The 19097-nt window shown below is 46.2% G+C and overlaps 1 protein-coding gene across 1 annotated transcript in view; it reads left to right on the plus strand.

Annotated features, from left to right (window-relative positions):
- PRKDC (protein kinase, DNA-activated, catalytic subunit) overlaps positions 1-19097 on the plus strand; it is a 164736-nt gene that overhangs the window by 71611 nt on the left and 74028 nt on the right. Inside the window, exons 37-46 of the mRNA XM_024127082.2 lie at positions 3886-4071; positions 4460-4564; positions 5371-5538; positions 8253-8380; positions 11520-11727; positions 14738-14916; positions 16057-16225; positions 16403-16468; positions 17522-17594; positions 18567-18715. Of these exons, the coding sequence (XP_023982850.1) occupies positions 3886-4071; positions 4460-4564; positions 5371-5538; positions 8253-8380; positions 11520-11727; positions 14738-14916; positions 16057-16225; positions 16403-16468; positions 17522-17594; positions 18567-18715 (1431 nt within the window). The remainder of the gene's footprint in view (positions 1-3885; positions 4072-4459; positions 4565-5370; positions 5539-8252; positions 8381-11519; positions 11728-14737; positions 14917-16056; positions 16226-16402; positions 16469-17521; positions 17595-18566; positions 18716-19097) is intronic.

A 19097-nucleotide genomic window follows, 5' to 3' on the forward strand; every position in this document is an offset into this window, starting at 1 on the left:
GACCTCTGTCTGTCATGTATGCAGAAAGTCCTTTTCCTACCGACCATTTGTCTTTCTCAGTTGGAGTGTTTATTCCTTACAGAAGTATTTGGTTTTTTGTAGTTAAAGAAGATACCAGTCTTTTCAGTTGCTCTGTTTTTCATGTCATACTTAGAAAGGCTTTCTCCATCCCAGTAGTATCCCTAAAATCTATCTGCCCATGTTTTCTTCTGTTACTTTTATAGTTTCTTTTTTAAACAAATGGAAGGTAATGCAAACAGCACTGTAGAAATGATATTTTTTCCTAAATAGATATATACTGGACAAACATTCATTCACAAATGGATATTTTCTTCATTAATCCAAGTTTCTAACTTTTTCAGATCTGAATCGCTATACAAATTTGGGTCGGAGGTTGTTTAATTTGTTACTTACCTATCTGTTTTTCAGCCAGTACCACATTGTTTTAATTTCAGCAATTGTAAGATACACTTTAACATCTGGTAAGGCAGTGTTCCTTCTTAGTATTTTTGTTTTTCAGAATTCTTCAAGCTATACTTGCACATTTTCTTTAAAGTGAAATATAGAATCATTTTGCCAAGTTTCCTACAGCCCTCTCCACAACATACAGGGATTTTGAGTTGTGATACAATGTGTATAGAGCATATTTAAACCAAGTTGACCTCTTTAAAAAAAATTAAGCCACGTTTTCTATAGTATGTCTCTCAGTTTATTCGAACATTTATTCCTGTTTTCAAATCTTTTTGAGAACTATTATGTATTCATACTAGTATGTAGAATGTTATAATTGTATATTGATTTTGTATCCTGTATCTTCACTAAAGTTTTAGACTAGTTTTAACAGTTTTTTGGTAGTCTTGAGGGTTTTCTATATATCATATCATCTCCAGATAGAGACTGTTTTGCTTTTTCTGAGTGAGAGGATACCTTTTATTTCTTTTTGTTGTCTGACTGCTATGACTAGAACTTCCAATATTATGTTGAATGAAAGTGGCGAGAGTGGGCATCCTCGTCTTTTTCCTGATCTTAGAGGAAATGCTTACAGCTTTCCACGGTTGAGTATGATGTTAGCCGTGGACTTGTCATATATGGCCTTTATTATGCTGAGGTACATTCCCTCTATACCCGTTTGTTGAGAGTTTTTGTCATGAATGGATGTTGAGTTTCGTCAAATGCTTTTTCTGCATCCGTTGAGATGATCCGATGATTTTTAACCTTTGTTTTGTTAATGTGGTGTATCGCCTTGATTGATTTGCAGATACTGAACCATCCTTGCATACCTGGAATAAATCCCACTTGCTCATGGGGTGTGATCCTTTTAATGTACTACTAAATTTGGTTTGCTAATATTTTGTTGAGGATATTTGCATCTGTGTTCCTCAGGGATATGTGCCTGTAATTTTCTTTTCTTGAGGTGTCCTCGTCTGGTTTTGGTGTCAGGGTGATGCTGGCCATGTAAAATGAGTTTGAAAGTGCTTCATCTGTGCCCGCCCCCCGCCCCCCGCAACTTCTTTGGCAGAATTTGAGAAGGTGTTAGTTCTTCCTTGATTGTTTGGTAGAATTCACTATTGAAGCCATCTGATTCTGGACTTTTGTTTGTTGGGGTGTTGTGATTACTGATTCAATCTCTTACTAGTAGTTGGTCTGTTCCGATTATTTCTCCATGATTCAGTCTCGGTAGGTTGTTTGTTTCTAGGAATTTATTTGTTTCTTCCAGGTTGTCCAGTTTGTTGGTGTATAATTGTCCCTGGTGGTCTTTTTTATGGTCCTTTGTGATGTAAGGATACCTTCTGGGGAATTAAGCGAAAGCCTGTCCAAGTTCTGAACCTTGAGGCTTTAGGCCATTTTCTTCAATCTGGCTCTCAGAACACAGTCAGCTAGACGTACCCTCAGGCAGGATCTCAGACCGTCCTGAGAAGCCTAAGAGAAAATCAAGATACCGTCACCCCAGCCCCACCAGGTCCGCTCCCAGCGGTCCTCGCTGCTGGTGAGCCCTGCCCGCTGCTTGCGCTTCTGTCGGTTCCTCAGCGGGTACCGACCGCCGTGAAGCACCAGGAACTCGAGGAAAGGGCTTCTGAAAGGACCGGCAGGGAAAAAGCACTTGAAACAGAGATTATTCAGTGAGATGGGGATGTAAAAAGAAAGAAACTTCAGAGAGGTGAGAGAAGATGCTGTATCCATGAAGCAAGAATCGCTATTGAGAAAGAACATCAGAGAACAAGAAAGAAAATTTGTGAATTAAACATAGGCATCGCAAATTAAGAATGAAGTGGATTTGGAAGATAAAATTCAGGAACTCTCATGGAGAGTAGAGTAAGGTTACAAATCAGAAAATGGAGAAACGATGAGGAAACTTGGAATCTATCTACAAGGTCCAGCTCCATGGCCTCCGCCCCGACAGAGGACAAGCCAAGTAGAGGCTTCATGGATAACGTTTCAGGAATGACCTTTCTGAGTTCCAGATGGAAAAGGCCGTCGAATGTCCAGTGCATTGTATGGAAACAGCTCCACACGGAGCAGACCTTTTGAAAATTTGAAACCTTGGGGGTTCCCCAGGAGAGAAGATCCTGAACAGTTTCTACAAGAGAAAAAAACCCAAAGGTCTTTCAGAAGGACCAGGAACCTGGATGACGGTTGTCTTTGCGACAGCAGAGTGCAGCCTGGGAGACAGTGAGCCAGATTTCTTGCACAGTTTCGGAAAGGATCCTTCCCACGTGAGTGGGAAGGGTTATCGATTATGAGTGAGAGCTGAGCGCAGGTGTTTCGGGTGCGCCGGGTCCCCGTGGGGTCTGTGTCCTGTGCTCCGCGTGCCGGGAAGCCGCCGGCGGGGGGTGCTCCACTGAGGTGGAGCAGCAGCCAGGAAAAAGGGGGGCGTGGGGTCCGGGAAGTTAGCCGGCGAGCCTCCCGGGGGCGGGGGGGCGACCTCCACCGAGACCCGACCGCTGTCCCTGACCCTCCCGAGGTGGCGCCCCAGAGATGGCTCACAGCCTCCCTGATGTGTTTGCACCTCTAGAGGAGACGTAGTGAAATTGGGAGAGTTTGCTGACAACACTGACAGTCACATTGAGAACAGCTAAGGGGGAGCTGGGGCGCTGTCCCTCTGCCAGGCGAACGTCCACGTACAGCTGTCTGTACTGTCGGCCCTCGTGTCCACGGATCCCCCTCCTGTAGACCGCGCGGCGCTGTACACGTTTCCACGTTAAGTGCGCCCACGCAGTTCAAACCCGAGTTGTTCAAGCGTCAAGTCCTCACTTCAGGGAGATCAGAATGTTATGTGAGGAAGGAAATGTGTGCCTAGTACTCAGCTCGGATCATCTGTGAGCGGAGCCACCTGTCACCACAGCAGGAATATTGAATTAATCTAACCGAATTTAGGAGATCGCTGTTGGGAAGGCAGTAGGACAGGAGATGTGCATGTACCTCCCTGTGCCCTTGCGTGCCCGTGTCCACGTGTCCCTGCGTGCGTGTGCATGTGTGTGTTTCCCTCTGTGTGTGTCCCTGTGTGCATGTGTGTGTGTGTGTGCTGTTTCTAAGCGTGTGTCCCTGTGTGCGTTTCCCTGTGTGTGTGTGCATGTACGAGTGCATCTGGTGGTGATGGTGACCAGAGAGAGCTGATTTCCCCTGCCATGGAGAATGGCCCCGACCAAGAAAACAACAGATAGCAGTTTAAGCATTATTTCAAAAAGGGGACCACTGTATGCCTTCGTGGGAAAATTCACATGTTAAAGTGCTGTTTTCAGATATGAGGAGTTGTGAAGTAAACAGCTATTCTAGGAATAGCATCTTCATTTTCCAAGAATAGCTTTGAAAAATGACAGTAAATTCTGTTGCGTGTCTGTCAGCCTTGATGGTAAGAGTTTTTCTTGCTTCACCCCGCGCTCTCAGGTGAGTGCTGTTCTGAATGGTCTGTTGGATCAGAGCTTCCGGGACCGAGCCAGTCAGAAGCACCAAGGCCCGAAACTGGCGGGTACCATCCTGCAGAGCTGGAGGAGCTGCGGCCTGTGGTGGGCCAGGGACGCTGCCCCGGACAGTAAAATGGCCGTGCTAACCTTACTGGCAAAAATTCTGCAGGTATTTTGAGAGACCTTGAAAATGTGGTTGTGTCTGTTGCTTGTGTCTTTAAAACTTTGAGGGAGGTTTCTTGAAAAGCTCATTGGTTTGACAAATGAAAAATAACTTGGACAATTGTTGATTACTTTATATGTTATACTTTTCCATTATTTTACATGATTATCTTTTATTCTCATTTTCATTTCTTATTCTTTATCTTCTCAGTGTAGCTTTACATGCATTGTCTTAGCAGATAGTTTTAAAATATTTCAGAACAGGAATTGTGGAAATGCTGTTGGCGCCCAAGAACAAATGTATAGGTCATTTCTGAAATTTAAAAAACTGAAAAATGTATTAAAGGAAATAAGAGGCATAATGTAGAAATGTGTTTTCATTTTCCCTCCTTTAGATGGATTCATCTGTATCTTTTAATACAAATCACAGCGCATTCCCAGAAGTTTTTACAACATATGTTAGTCTACTTGCTGATCCGAATTTGGGGCTACATTTAAAGGTAAGTGGTTAAAAAGATTTTTTTCAGATTATGCTCTCCATTTTTTTTCCTGTTCTGTATTTTTGTGTATTTGTGATATTTTCCGTTTTCTTATTATGGAAAATGTCAGACATACTCAGAAGCAGAGGGACCAGCACAGTGACACCTGGGTGCCCGTCACCAGCTTCTGTGGCCCTCAGTCGTCTTTCTGTTAATTAACAACAAAATATCTCGCTTATTACTTTTAGGGTCAAGAACTTAACAGCTTTTGTAACTTTAAAGTCCTGTAATAATTAGATTTCACACTCCAGTGAAGTGTGGCCTTCATGAAAACCATCTTTGTAGTGGAACATGAGGGTATTTCTTTGGAATTTTCTGCTCTGTGTGATGAATCAGGTTTCACATTTCTCGACACGAGGAGGTCTGGGAACCGACCTGCTCGCCAAGGGAGGAAGGAAGCACACTGAGTGCTCTGCAGCCCTGAGTCCCGCGGTCGCCCCGTAGGCTATTCACGGTAGTCTTCCCTCACAGAACTCAGGCAGCGCACTTCTAGCAGAGGCTGCGTTTGCAGAGGAGAGCCACACGCGGAGTCGGGCTGTCCTGTCCTGTGCTCACACGGGACAGCCCTGGCTCAGCCCGCGAGCCCGAGAGCGGAAGCCGAGGGCGGGACACGTCTTGCTGGCGGGTTTGGTGCTGCCGAGGAGGTGTCCTGAAGTGGGCACGGGGTCCACGCGTGTGCTGCTCTCTTGGCTCAGTCTTTAGAAAGCAGTCATTGCACTCGTCGTGCGGAATCCCTAAGCCAGTCTCATGTTGTGCTCGCTCTGCAGGGCCAGGCTGTGATTCTGCTCCCTTTCTTCACCAATCTCACTGGAGGCCATCTGCAGGAGCTGAAGCTCGTTCTGGGGAAGCTCATTGTTTCTAATTTCCCTATGAAGTCTGAAGAGTTTCCCCCGGGGACTCTGCGGTACAATAACTACGCAGACTGTATGAAAAAGGTTAGTTTTTAGTAGTTGCAACTAAAATTAAGCACTGCTTGTTTCCTGTTACATTTCTTGGTGAAAAGAAGTAAGTGAAATATTCAGAGAGTGTTCTAACTTCAAGGATTCATTTTAACTCATTTTGAAAGCTTGTTGTCTGTGGAGGCCGATGTGTATCTGAATCCTTTGGGGCTAATTTTTCCCCCATTTAAAAATTGTGAAATATTTTATGTGTAATGTATAAGCTTTGAAGAATAGTACCGAAGAGAGCTAAGAAATAGAATATCATCTATATGGTGCAGTTTCTGAAGTTTAGTTGACTGGTGGTCATTTGAGAAACATCTAGTGGTTATCACTTAGTTAATATACAGCGTAAGTTCCCGAAACACCGGGGGCTTAGCCGAGGAGCTAGGTTCTCTCCCTCCTGTACAGTTCTAGATCCTCTACAGGGACCCCGTCTCCTTTACCTTCTTCTCTGTCATTCCCCGCAAGTAGCATCTACCTTGTCCAGGTTGGCTGATCCAGCTCCTGTCTTGTCCCTTCTAGCCAACAGGAGGGAGGAGAGGGCAGGAGAGAGCATCCTTTTCCTTTAAGGGCTTAATCCAGACCTTGCATGTATTAATTCTGCTGATACCCCACTCGCCACATACAAGCGAGCGAGACTGTGAATGTTCTTATTCTGGGCAGCAGTATACTCAGCTAAAATTCAGGGGCCAGCCAGTAGGAAAAACGAGAGAATCACCATTGGAGGGAGGGTGGGTGGTGGTCGCCCATACTCGTGATGGACTGAGCCCTGGGCTCAAGGATAATGAAGACACTGTCTTTGTTTTCAAGGAGCTTATAGTAAAGCAAGGAAGAAACAAGGATTAAAACACACTGTAATAAGTGCCAGGGTAGAGATACACATACTCTCCAAGGATGGCTGCACCAGTGTATCCCGTCCCATGTGTTCTTATGGTGTGACCTTCCATCACATGTGGAAAAAAGAGACGTCATGCGTTTTGAGCAATGTAGTCTGATTTTTCTCCTGTTGCGTATGGGTTGTCCTTAAAAGACTCGCTAGTAACAAGAAAATAATGCAGTGGAAGTGATGCTTGTGATTCTCAGTCTAGCCTTCAAAGGTTTCCAGCTCATTCCTCGGTCTCTGGTCTGTGGGACCCAGTCACCATCCTGTACAGAAGCCAAGCAGCCACACGGAAAGGCCGTTTACAAACCACCCACCCACATGGATTCCCTCCTCCCCATCCTGATATGATTTTTTTCTTTTACACATACAGAGAAGTTGGAAGAATAGTAAGTGAGCTTCCATATAACCATCTCTTGTAGTCAGCGGTTAACTTTCTGTCATGGTTGCGTTGTCTGTGTGTCTGTGTGTCTGTCTGTGTCTGTGTTTTGGCTGAAACACTTGCGAGTTAGCTGCAGACACCCTGGTGCTTCGCTCCTGAATGTTTCAGCAGCAGTTCCTGAGAGGCAGGCACCACGCTGATACCAGGCCCAAGAAAATTCTCGCTGCTCTCAGACCCTGTGCTGTTTCGTCCACGGCCACGTTTCTCCAGATGTCCCTGTGTTTGGCTGGATTTTTCAAACCAGGATCTAATTAACGATTGTCTCGAATGTCATGTCTCTGGTGTCTTTAAATCTAGGACTGCTTCACCCCCATCCCTTTTATTTCTCTGCGACATTGGGTTCTGGAAGTAACCCTAGCACGTCTCTTGGATGCCGCCCCATTTGTCTGATTGCTTCCTTGAGGTGCGTTCTGGCTTTCCTCGCCCTCTGTGTTTCCTCTAAACTGGAGTTTGGCCGTGAGATTCAGGCTAACCTTTCTGGCAACAGCCCCACCCCTGGAGGCAGGTGTCGTGCACATCCCCTTGTGAGCGACCTAGCGTTTGGTGGCCTGGTGGACATGGTAACCTCCTCATTTCTCTGTCGAATGGTGTGTTCTTTCTGCACCATCATGCCGGTACCGTCTGAGTTTCCTGCTCCCCAGCGATCTGCCAGCAGAAGGTTGTCACGTCCACAAAGGTTCCGAGTCGATCTTTAGTACTTTCCCTTAACGTAAATGCGAGTGCAGACAGTCGCGGCACCCTTGAAGAAAGCTTCCAGTCTAAGAAAGATGTAAACCAACAGGAGAAAGGAACTCAGAGGGAACAGAGACAACAAGGCGAGATAAGAACGTCGAAGAGACTGTTCAGAGCAGCTTCAGAGAGGAGAGACAGTATATCAAGTGCATGAACGAGAACAAGAAAGCGCTCTTGGAAATTCAATACACAAAAGCAAAATTAAAAAACCTCACCAAATGGAAGATAAGATTGCAGCTGTCTCCTAGAGAGTAGAGCAAAAGGACATGGAGATGGAAGATGGGAGGTGAGATGAGAACACTGGACCCACAGCCTGGAGTGTGTGTGCTGTGCAGTGAGGCTGGTGTGAAGGGCGCACGCTGCCGCCCCCAGAGGGCCCGGAGCCGAGGAGAGGCCTCGTGGAGGGGAAGAGAGGACCCCAGACACGGTTAGAGGAAGAATATCTGCAAAACTTTGCGAGAATCAAAACTCAAATATTTAACGAACATTGTTATATGCCAGGCGTTCCATAGCTGCAAAAATGACATATATTAGCATTTGTTAATCTTTGTGAAATTGTTACAATTTGCTTTCCCTTTTTATTTGAACTGTCAGAAAAAAACCCAACACGATTATTATTATCATCATTATTATTGGTGTGTGTTTCTTCTCTAGCTTCTGGATGCATTGGAGTTATCTCAGAGTCCCATGCTGTTGGAGTTGATGACAGAACTTCTTTGTCGGGAACAACAGCATGTTATGGAAGAATTATTTCAATCCACTTTCAGGAAGATAGCCAGAAAGTAAGTCATTCCTAGTCTGGGATTCCAGGAACCATAACGTGTTTTATTTCTGTGGGAGATTATCATCTCTGTTCTTGAAAACGATGAGTGCGTTATTTCAGTAAATGCAGGTAAATTTTTGACAACATCCAGCGCTCATTTACTCATTGATGGTAAAACTTGCAAAAGGTCATCTATGAAAAACCAATAGCCAACAAAATATTTCATAGTGAAAGGCTGAATTTCCCTCCAAAGTTGGGAACAAGGCGAGGACGTCTGTTCTTTTCTATCCAACATAGTTCTGGAGGTTCTAGCCATTGCAGTCAGGCAAGCAAAAGAAATAAAAGGCAGTCAGCTTGGAAAGAAAGAAGTAAAACTGTTTTTACTCACAGATGGCACAAAGTAGAGAATCCTAAAGATCTACAAGAAAGTGTTAGAACCAATAAACAATTATAGAAAATTTGTCGGATTCAGGATACGTATTCTAATGTCAATGGTAGTTCTGTTTATAAACAGAGAACATTTGACACTATAATTACAAATGTAATGCCATTCATAATAGCATCAAAAAGAATAAAACACTTGGGAATAAATTTAACACAAGAAGCACAAGACTTGTACACCAAAAATTACAACCTATTGCTGAAGGAAATTAAAAAATTAAAGATCTAAGTAAATGGGGAGATAGTCCGTACGCACGAGTTGGAAGGTTCAATATCGTTAACACGGCAGTTCTATTCAAATCGCTGGATGTGATGCACTCCACATCCAGATTCCAGCAAGCCTCATTTTTTGGGTACAGGGATTGACTAGCAGTTCCTAATATTTATGTGGAAATGCACGATACCCCTTAACAGCCAAAACAATTTTGAAAAAGACAGACAAAATTGGAGGGTTTTTCACATCCCAGTTCTAAAGCTTACTCCAATGCTACAGTTGTCTCTGTGAAGATTAGTTAATCTTTTTCATTTTTAGAACTTTAAAAAAACAGAAGTAAATTTCAATCAGTGGCAGTTGTTATTCTTTTTTATGTTCGCACTGTCCCATCTGAGGCAGTGGGAATGCATGGCGGCTGGCTCCTAGGTTCTTGGGCAGCCTTCCTTAGTCTCTGATGTCTTTTACATGTCTTCTGGCTCAGCAGATCACCTCAGGCTCACCTTGACCCAGAGTCAAGCCGGTTCTCTAGAGAGCCCTGTGAGACAGCACTTAAGAGACCACAGGCTGGGTCCTCGGTGGGCTTAGTGCTACTAGGTTATAGCACTACTACTGCTTAGTGCTGTACTGAGGAATAGTTTTGTTTGTTTTAAGGAAAAGAAAAATATCCTGATACTTTCCTTTCAATCTTAACATGATGGGTTTTTTATTCCTTTTATTATTTTTCCCTTACATTGTAGATTTTAATTTTTTTCTGTTCAGTGTTGTTTTTAATAACATTTCACCAGTATTTAATTGCTTTATCTTATAATACACATAAAATATTTTCAAAACTAACACTGCCAGTATTACTACTAAGAATAATCATAGCTGGATGAAGTTAAAATTTTTAATTTTATTTATAATTTACTTAGAATGTATTCTCTGAGGGTATACAGTCAAATTTTGTGTTCCAGAATCACTTGAGAGTGTTTTTCAGTGCGCAGTTATGATACCAATTCATTAGGTATGCTTTAATTCATTTTCAGATCTTAGAAGTTTTTTTTTTTTTGACTTAATTTTCATATCGAATATGTAAAATACATACGTCATTCGAACGTTAGAAGTACGTAATGCGCTACATTCAGGAGCCTTGCTTCTGTCTCTTCTCCTATCATCTTCTGCCCTTTCACCTTTTTTTCTACTTCATGTTTTCTACAGATCATGCTAAATCAGCACCTAGAGATCTTCTGCTTTCCTTTTTTTTTTTTTAAACAACTGTGTAATTATTCACTGTGTGGAAGTACCAGGTATTTTTAAGCAGCCCCTACTGGTGGGCTTTTGGTCAGTCTTTTGCTGATAAGAATAACGGCATAGTGAATAGCCCTGTGCACATGTCATGTTGTATGTTGCCAGTGTAGCTTTGGAGTGGATTTGTAACTGTGAGTGAAAGGGCAGATGCATTTGTGACTTTGCTAGGTATCACCACATCCCCCTTTGGGGGCTGTATGATTTGCACGCCTTCCAGCAGTGGATGGAAGTGTGTTTCATCACAGTCTTGCCAATAGAGCATATTGTCAAACGTTTGGATTTTTTCCAGCGTTAATAGGTGAGAAAGGATTTCTCGGTGTTGCTCTAATTTGTATTTCTTTTATTATGAGTAAAATGGAGCATATATTCATATATTTAATGCTCATTTGCATTTATTTTTCAGTAAACCATCTGTTGGGCCATTTATGCTCTTTTCCTTTTCCTCCTCTTTCCTTTAGCTTTCTGTGTAAGGGCTGTACATCTCCACTGTGCTCAAAGCAGGATGCTCCTTGAGAGACCTGAAATCTAGGGCAGTGTCCAGGTGAATATTGCAGAGCCCATGTAGATCTAGTGGTGTCCTGCAACCTCAAATTTTTGTGACTGAATTACCTTCAAATCCAGTATTTTTGCTCTGGGTCATAGCTAACTTCTGAGCATCGAGATTTTAGAACTGGAACGGATTTTAATGACCATTCAGTCCTAACCTCTTATTTTTATAGGCAGGGAAGCTAATGCTATTCTTAATTAATAGACTTATAGACGGAATCCTATAGGTGATCGTTCATATACCATATTACCCAGATGAGAAAACAAGGGGCCAGCTGAATTATCTCTGCCTGGGAAGTAGGAGTGGTCGTTCGTTACTGAGGCAGAGGCTGGAATTGTCTGACAGGATTCATGAGTTTCAGGTTCTGGGATACATGATGGTGTCGCGGCTGAGTCTCTTCCAAAGTCTTCCAGAAAGACCATATTGAAAGTAAATGAAAAAAATTCTTTTTCCTAGTGCCTAAATGGGCATGAGAATTTCTGGGGATGAGTAAAATAACATGACTCATGTACAAATGCTTCTTGTATTTCCCGGCTTTTATACATATAATCTTTAAAGGTATTTTTCTAGTTCACAGTCATTGGCGTTTACTTTGCTTGTAATGTAGTAGGCCGTCATGAGATACTCGTTTAAAGCCTGAACGTGCATGTAATTTTCTTTTTTTCTTAGGAGTTCATGTGCAACACAGTTAGGCCTTCTGGACAGTGCGTACAGGATGTTCCGGAGGGATGACCTACTTCCCAGCATCACCCGCCAAGCGACTGTGGACCGAGTTCTCCTCACTCTGTTGTGGCACTGTGATTTGAGTGCTTTGAGAGACTTCTTCAGCAAAATTGTGGTGGATGCCATTGATGTGTTGAAGTCCAGATTTACAAAGGTATCGTAGTCTGTTATTAAATTGAATGTTAATGAGAGTTGACAGATCTCCGTGGTCAGTGTCGTTAGAAACTGCCACGTGTTCAGTCAGGGGCGTCTGTAGCTCAAGGAGCGTCCCCTCCATGTCCTGACCTCAGCCTGCAAGCATGTGGTGTCTGCGTTAGTTTCCTCAGGCTGCTGTCACAGAGGACCACAGATGTGGCTTAGAACCACAGGCCTTTATTTTCTCATAACTCTGGAGACCAGAAATCAGGAACCGTTTCCTGGGGCTGCGCTTGCTCCGGAGGTTCTGGGGAGAGGACGGTCCTCACTCGGCCAGCCTCGAGAGGCCCCCGGCGTCCCTCGGCTGCGGCCCCTTGCTCCTCCCTGGGCTGCTCTGGTCACTCGGCTTCGTCCTCCTCCTCCGCCTCTTCCTGTTTAAAAAATCCGCTATTTTTCTTCTTTTATGGAAGTGTAGTTGACCTACAATGTTGTGTTAGCTTCAGGTGTACACCAAAGTGATTCAGTTACACATGTACATGTGTCTGATCTTTTTCAAATTCTTTTCCATTATGGTTTATTACAAGGTACCGAATGTTCCTGTGCTCTACAGTAGGTCCTTGTTGTTTGTCTGTTTTATGTGTAGTGGTTTGTATCTGCTAATCCCAAACTCCTAACTTATCCGCTCCGCCTCCCCTCCCCCTTGGTAACCGCAAGTCTGTTCTCTATGTCTGGGAGTCTGTTTCTGTTTTGTAAATAAGTTCATTTGTGTCATATTTTAGACTCCACATATAAGTGATACATATGGTGTTTGTCTTTCTCTGTCTGACTTCACTTAGTATGATTATGTCTAGGTCCATCCATGTTGCTGCAAAGGGCATTATTTCATTCTTTTCGTGGCTGAGTAGTATTCCATCGTATCTGTGCACCACAGCTTCAGCTTCTTTATCCACTCCTCTGTCGACGGACATTTAGGTGCTTCCAGCTTCCTCAGTTCTGTCTAATCTCTCTCTGCCTCCTGCCTGTAAATATGATTGCGTTTCGGGCCCACTTGGATAATCTTCTCAGGATCCTTTGCTTCATTTCATCTATCTCATCCCTTCTGTTGTACAAGGTAACAGTCACAGGTCTGAGGCATTGGAATGTGGGTATCTTTTTGGGGCTGTTATTCAGCCTGACACAGTCTAAACCCATTACAACATCAACTTTTTTTTTTTTTTTTTTTTTTTTTTGGTGGTACACAGGCCTCTCACTGTTGCGGCCTCTCCCGTTGCGGAGCGCAGGCTCCGGACGCGCAGGCTCAGCGGCCATGGCTCACGGGCCCAGCTGCTCCGCGGCATGTGGGACCTTTCCGGACCGGGGCACGAACCCGTGTCCCCTGCATCGGCAGGCGGACTCTCAACCGCTGCGCCACCAGGGAAGCCCTACAACATCAACTTTTAAGTCCAAAACTCATCTAAATATTATTCGCACAAAGTCCCAAATCTCATCATCTAAATCATATAAATCAGATATGGGTGGGTTTTGGGTATGATCCATCTTGGGGCCGAACTCCCTCCATTTGTGGACCTGTGAAACTAGAAAACAGATTATTTGCTTCCAAAACACAGTGGTGGGACAGGCATAGGATGATAATTATAGACATTCCTGTTCCAAATAGGAGAAAATGGAAGGAAGGAGTCTGTTTTCCAAAGCAATTTTAAAATCTGGCTGGGCAAATCCATTAGGTTTCAAGACCTGGGAATAATGCTCTGTGGCCTGGTGCTCTGCCTTCTGGGCCAAAGACTCCATCCTCGGAGTCATTCTTTTTTCTTGAAGGTTAGCAGTTGTTTGCAGCTGAGTAGTTTTGTCTGTTTCTTGCCTGTAGAATTTTAGGAGTACAACATCCTTTTTTCCGTTTCATTTTGTCTCTGTCCCTTTCAGTTCAGCTGGTATAACATTCTCAGAAACCTTCTGTCTCTTTCATGCTCATCCTGGAGATTCCCTCCTTGAGATAGGAGAGTCCCTTCCCTGTGCGTGGCTTCTGTGAGGTGGCTGCGTGCAGCCGTGAGCCACAGGCTTCGTTTCTTCAGCCGTACCCTCAGGCTTCTCGCCGAAGCATGCTTTCCTAACAGCCAGTCGCCTGACACTAGCGTCTTCTACGGTCTGCATGGGCTGAGAATTTCCCAGATCATCAAGTTCTGGTTCTTTTTGCTTGACTGTTTTTGTCTCAATTAATTTCTCACACCTCACATTCTATTATAAGCAGCAAAGAAGAAGAAGCCAGGCAGTACCTCCAGCAGATTTACTTGGAAATCCTCTCAGCTCAGTATTCAAGTGCATAGCCTGCAAGTTCTGCTTTCTGCACAACTTCAGAACACTGTTCAGCTAAGTTTTCTTGTTAGCCGCCTAACAAGGATCCTCTGTCCTCCAGTTTCCAAAAATCTGGTACTTATTTCCTTTTGAGACCTCACCAGCAACTACTTTAATGTCCATATTTCTAATAAAAAAATGTTTATGGTGATGGGCATTCCCTAAGACAGCACTGGCTTTCTGTTCACTTCCTTCTGAGTCCTCGCCAGCCCTGCCTTTAATGTCGATATTTCCTAACAGCGGTCTCTACAGGGCAAGCTAGGCCTTTTCTGTCATGCATGGCAAAAATTTTTTCTGCCTCTACCCTCTGCTCAATTCCAAAGCCACTTAACGTATTTTTTTCATTTGTTGCAGTAGCGCTCCAGTTCTTGGTACCAAAATGTGTATTAATTTCCTTAACCTGCCGTAATAAATTACCATAAGCTTGGTGGCTAGAACAGAAGTTTATCCTCTCACAGCTTTGGAGGCCAGAAGTCCCAAATGAGTTTCACTGAGGTGAAGTCAGTATTTGCTGCCACACTAGATAGAACACATCAATACTTACATCCACGTTTTAGCTCTTGGGCTACCTCTTGTTGAAGTGGTTTAACATCTTTGTTAAAATTATTTTCAATGTAAAGGGCATTGAGTATTAAATTTGATTTATTCAGTAAAATATTTTTCATGTTATCTTTTCTTAGCTGAATGAATCTTCCTTTGATACGCAAATCACCAAGAAGATGGGCTACTATAAGATGCTTGATGTGATGTACTCTCGTCTTCCGAAAGATGATGTTCACTCCAAGGAATCTAAAATCAATCAAGTGTTCCATGGCTCGTGTGTCGCAGAAGGAAATGAACTTACAAAGACTCTTATTAAGTAAGGTTTTACTTAATTTCGGATGGTATTTAAGTTGTTAATATTTTTGATGCGTATGTTTTTACGCATGTATATAATGTGAATGAATGTTTAAACACTGAATTTTTATAGTTTTCCCATGTACAGGCTGCTTAGATGGACCTTAATTCAGCATGTTATTGGGTAACGTTTCATCCTACACACATCTTCTATGCAGAGTAAAGCTCTTTTTCTTTCACTGTCTTTTCTCCCTCAATAGCTTGATATGTTTTTAGTGGTATGATTTACAGTAAGGAGGGATTTAGTGTATTTTATTTTGTCTATCATTTGAAATTAAAGGAGTGTTAAGTACTCCTAAGCAGACGTTTGGTACAGCGCAGAGTAGTCAGATGTGTTTCCTCTGAAACTGGCCTTCTGGCGAGGCTCCTCTTCGTGTTGAGCAGCGATGTGCCCGGTCTCTGCAGACTCACCTTCCGCTCCTCTGACCCTCTCCTCACGTGTCCTCCTCAGTGGATGACGTCGTCACCACGAGCATCTTGGGGGTCGTGTTATTCTTCCCTCTGAATCTCTTCAACCTCTGCACACACCCTGCCGGCCCCAGAGCTGGTGGATTGTGTCCGCGGGGCTCCTGGAACCAGTGGCTCGTGTGGCGGTGGGGTTGCTGGTGACGCGCCGCAGTGGCCTCCTGCGTAACGCGTCTCCCTGCCCGAGGCCTGCCGCTCTCGGCCCCGCTGCCAGAGTGACCGTCCATACGTTACAGGACCCTGATTGTTTTGTTTCCCAGCCTGAAGCCCTTCAGAGGGACCGCGTCCTAGTAGCAGGGGCCAGCAGGCATCTCCCCTCGAGGGCTGGGCGGTAACCGCTCCCGCGTCCTGGGCCCCGTGGAGCAGCCGGCAGCAGTGTGGATGCGGGGTGGCTGTGTTCTGACCGCACCGTGCTCACGTGCTCACGGGGGCTGGCCGCCGCCAGCAGGGCGAGACCGGGCTCCTGGGTGTGGCAGCCACCCCTGCCCCCCCCACACGCCCTCCCTCGCGGGGCCCGCATGCCGCAGGCTGGGCTGCTGCCCACCTGGTTTGTTGCAGCCCCGGTAGGTGTGGGTGTGGGCGCCCGTGGGGCCCGCTCACCCCGCGGACGGACTGACGCTCGCCCGGCCGCCCGCAGGCTGTGCCACGATGCCTTCACGGAGAACATGGCGGGGGAGGCCCAGCTGCTGGAGCGCAGGCGGCTGTACCACTGTGCCGCCTACAACTGCGCCATCGCCGCCATCCGCTGTGTCTTCACCGAGCTCAAGTTTTACCAGGGCTTCCTGTTCAGTGAGAAGCCAGAGAAGGTAGGCCCCTCCCGACTGCCGGCCGGGCTGCCCGGGGTCTGCGCCCCCCTGGGCCGCGGTGGGTGTGCTCCTCCAGCCCTGCATGTGGACGCAGAGGGCGGGACCCTGGGGTGGCGTCAGCGCCCGGCGTCTCCACCTGGCACTCGGGCATCTTCACGTGGGGCTTTGCATTCACAGAACTTGCTCATTTTTGAAAATCTGATAGACCTGAAGCGCTGCTACACGTTTCCCATAGAAGTGGAGGTGAGTGAAACTTTTCGTGGTGTTTCCAGGCTACGAACACTTAGCAAACGCTTACAGAGAAACACGCACATTGCGCTGAACATTAACTGCCCAGTCGGTACTCAAGCCTGCTGTGAACTGTAAACACTGGCAGCTTCTTTCAGTTTGACGGGAGGTACGATCTCAGGCAACTACAAAAAATTGGTCATGACTCGGGTTTTCCCTCACCTTGTAAAGGAGAGAAAATGCCACTGAAGGGAGCTCTTAGGACACATCCCTGAGGTTGTTTTCTGAAGTTCCTCTGGTCAGTGAAGTTGAGATCCACCCCGATACAGGGTTAGGCCCTGGGGGCCCTGGTGGGAGGCTCGGCACATCACGGGCACGGGGGGGCAGACGTCTTGTGGGGGAGATGCCCTGGCAAGGGAGCCAAGCTCAGGCTCAGCCGAGCTCAGTGGAGGCTGGGGGACTGCAGCCTTTCGCAGCCCGGCGGGCGGGAGGGCGGGCGGGCAGAGTGAGCGGGGGCTGGGGGGCGGGCTGGCGTTCTGACCTCCACCCCTCGTAGTCTGCCTGGCGGCTCACAGGTTCAGGCCAGCGCTTGCGTCCCGCCTGAGCCCTTTTGGAACGAGACTGGGAAGTTTTTTCTAGGCCTGTGTTCAGAGAACTGAAGACATGAAATAATAAACACGCACGTCCGTTAAGCCTTCAGACACTTACCGTGCATTACTTGTGAAGTCCGCCGCGGCCGCGAGGCGCTGTGACCTGTCGTGACTGTGCGGTCCAGGGAGCTGAGGCTCACAAGTGCCGACGGCGGGTCCCCAGGCCTGTGGCTGGAGGGGTGCAGCCCACGCGGGTCCCAGAGCCCGAGGGGGGCACCAGCTCCTGGCACCCGGCGGCGGTGGGGGCCTTCCTGAAGGGCACCCACCTGTCTTTGTAGGGGGTTTTCAGTGCTTTTAAGTTTGGTTAAAGTTTTTGCTTAAAAGTTAGTATCTGTGATTTTTGCCAGGTTGCTACTAAAATAGAAAATATGTGACCACGATTCTAAAAAGTCTTAAATTGTCTGTTTATGCCTAATAGGTTCCTATGGAAAGAAAGAAGAGGTACATTGAAATTAGGAGAGAAGCCAGGGAAGCAGCAAATGGGGACTCAGGTAGGACGTTTTCAAAATGATGAGCAAGAGTCCAGTAGTTGGTATTTGTTGTATAAACGGACCATACTTTAAATGCCCCAACGCTGAAACTGAATTTGAAAGCTTTTGTTTTCAAGTGGCGAACGGAACTGTGCTTTGAAAGAAATGCAGTTAGTTAAACTTTAACAGCACAGAAACATCTCGAGGTGGCCAGAGGGGGCTCAGATTTGGTATGCTTTTTTAACAAAAGCAAGATTGGCCTGCATTTATTTGCCTGTTTTTGGATTATGTTTGTGTGTTATTTAGATTCTTTCAGACCCTGTGTGAAAGTACAGTCCCATCCTGCCCCCGCTCTCCTCCAGACCTCCTGTCGGCTCCCACCTTCCCGCTATACTCCTGTCTGCTCCCTGCACCCCAGGGCGTTCGCTGTGCTCTTCCCCCAGCTGGACTGATCTCGGCCCCAGAGGCCAGCACGGCCCCTTCCTCTGAAGGAAGTTCTCCTAGCCTCCCTGTTTAGAATCAACCCTCTCTCCCTCCACACGCTCCTGGTTTCAATTTTTTGCTTAATTTTCTTCATAGCTTTTTTTTTTCTTCTTGATTTGAGGATAAAATTTGGACCAGTTTTCTGAGTTCCTTACATACTTGGAATTAGTTGTTTTTCAGTAGCGTCTCTCGCAGCATTTATGTTAGGCTTTATGGGCAGAGTGTACATCATCAGAATTTTCAGTGCAAGAAGTTCTGTTGGCATCACCTCCAAAAACTGGATCTAGTTCAACTTCATGCCTTTGTTTGCAACAGAGAGTAACTGCTCAGCGGGTTCAGAGTGCAAGGAGGTCCCCCCAGGCCCTTTTTGCTTTGTGGACCCGGGTGGTGAGGGAGAGCCACAGGTTTGATGAACGCCTTCGGTGCAGGTATCCGGGTTATCACTTGAGCGTAGGGAAACCCATTTCTTACTAGTTTGAGTAAATGTAGTTCCTTCTCTTTTCTCTTCAGGTGGCCCGTGTTATATGTCTTCCTTGTCGTATCTGGCAGACAGTAGCCTGAGTGAGGAAATGAGTCAGTTCGACTTTTGCACTGGAGTTCAGAGCTACTCGTATGGCTCCCAAGACCCTCGGCCCACCGCCGGCCGTTTCTGGAGACGGGTGATTACCGAATGTTGTTGTCTGCGAGGGAAGGGGGGCCTCGGGGCGGCGGGGCCCCAGCCGCTCGTCCTGGGGTGCGGCATCTGACCCTGCCAGCACGCAGGGCGGGTTCATGTTAGCCGGGCTCCTCCCGCGGTCAGGTCAGTGTTTGCATCAGAGCCATGTGAGGCCCTCCCGAGAGAGCTGACCGTGCTGGCTGACTGTTGCCCCACTCCCCCACCCCCCCACGGGAGAGGTGTTTGCTGTCAGCGTCCCCGGCCTTAGCGGAGCCTCCTTCCTGAAGGGCGGGCTCTGGTGACGGGCAGGGGCTGCACTGGGTCTGACGGCTGCTTTGAGAGGTTGAGCTCAGTCTCTCTTCTGGGGTCCAGCAGCTCACGGGGTC

This window comes from Physeter macrocephalus, chromosome 15 (genome assembly GCF_002837175.3).
Source record: "Physeter macrocephalus isolate SW-GA chromosome 15, ASM283717v5, whole genome shotgun sequence".
NCBI lineage: Eukaryota > Metazoa > Chordata > Mammalia > Artiodactyla > Physeteridae > Physeter > Physeter macrocephalus.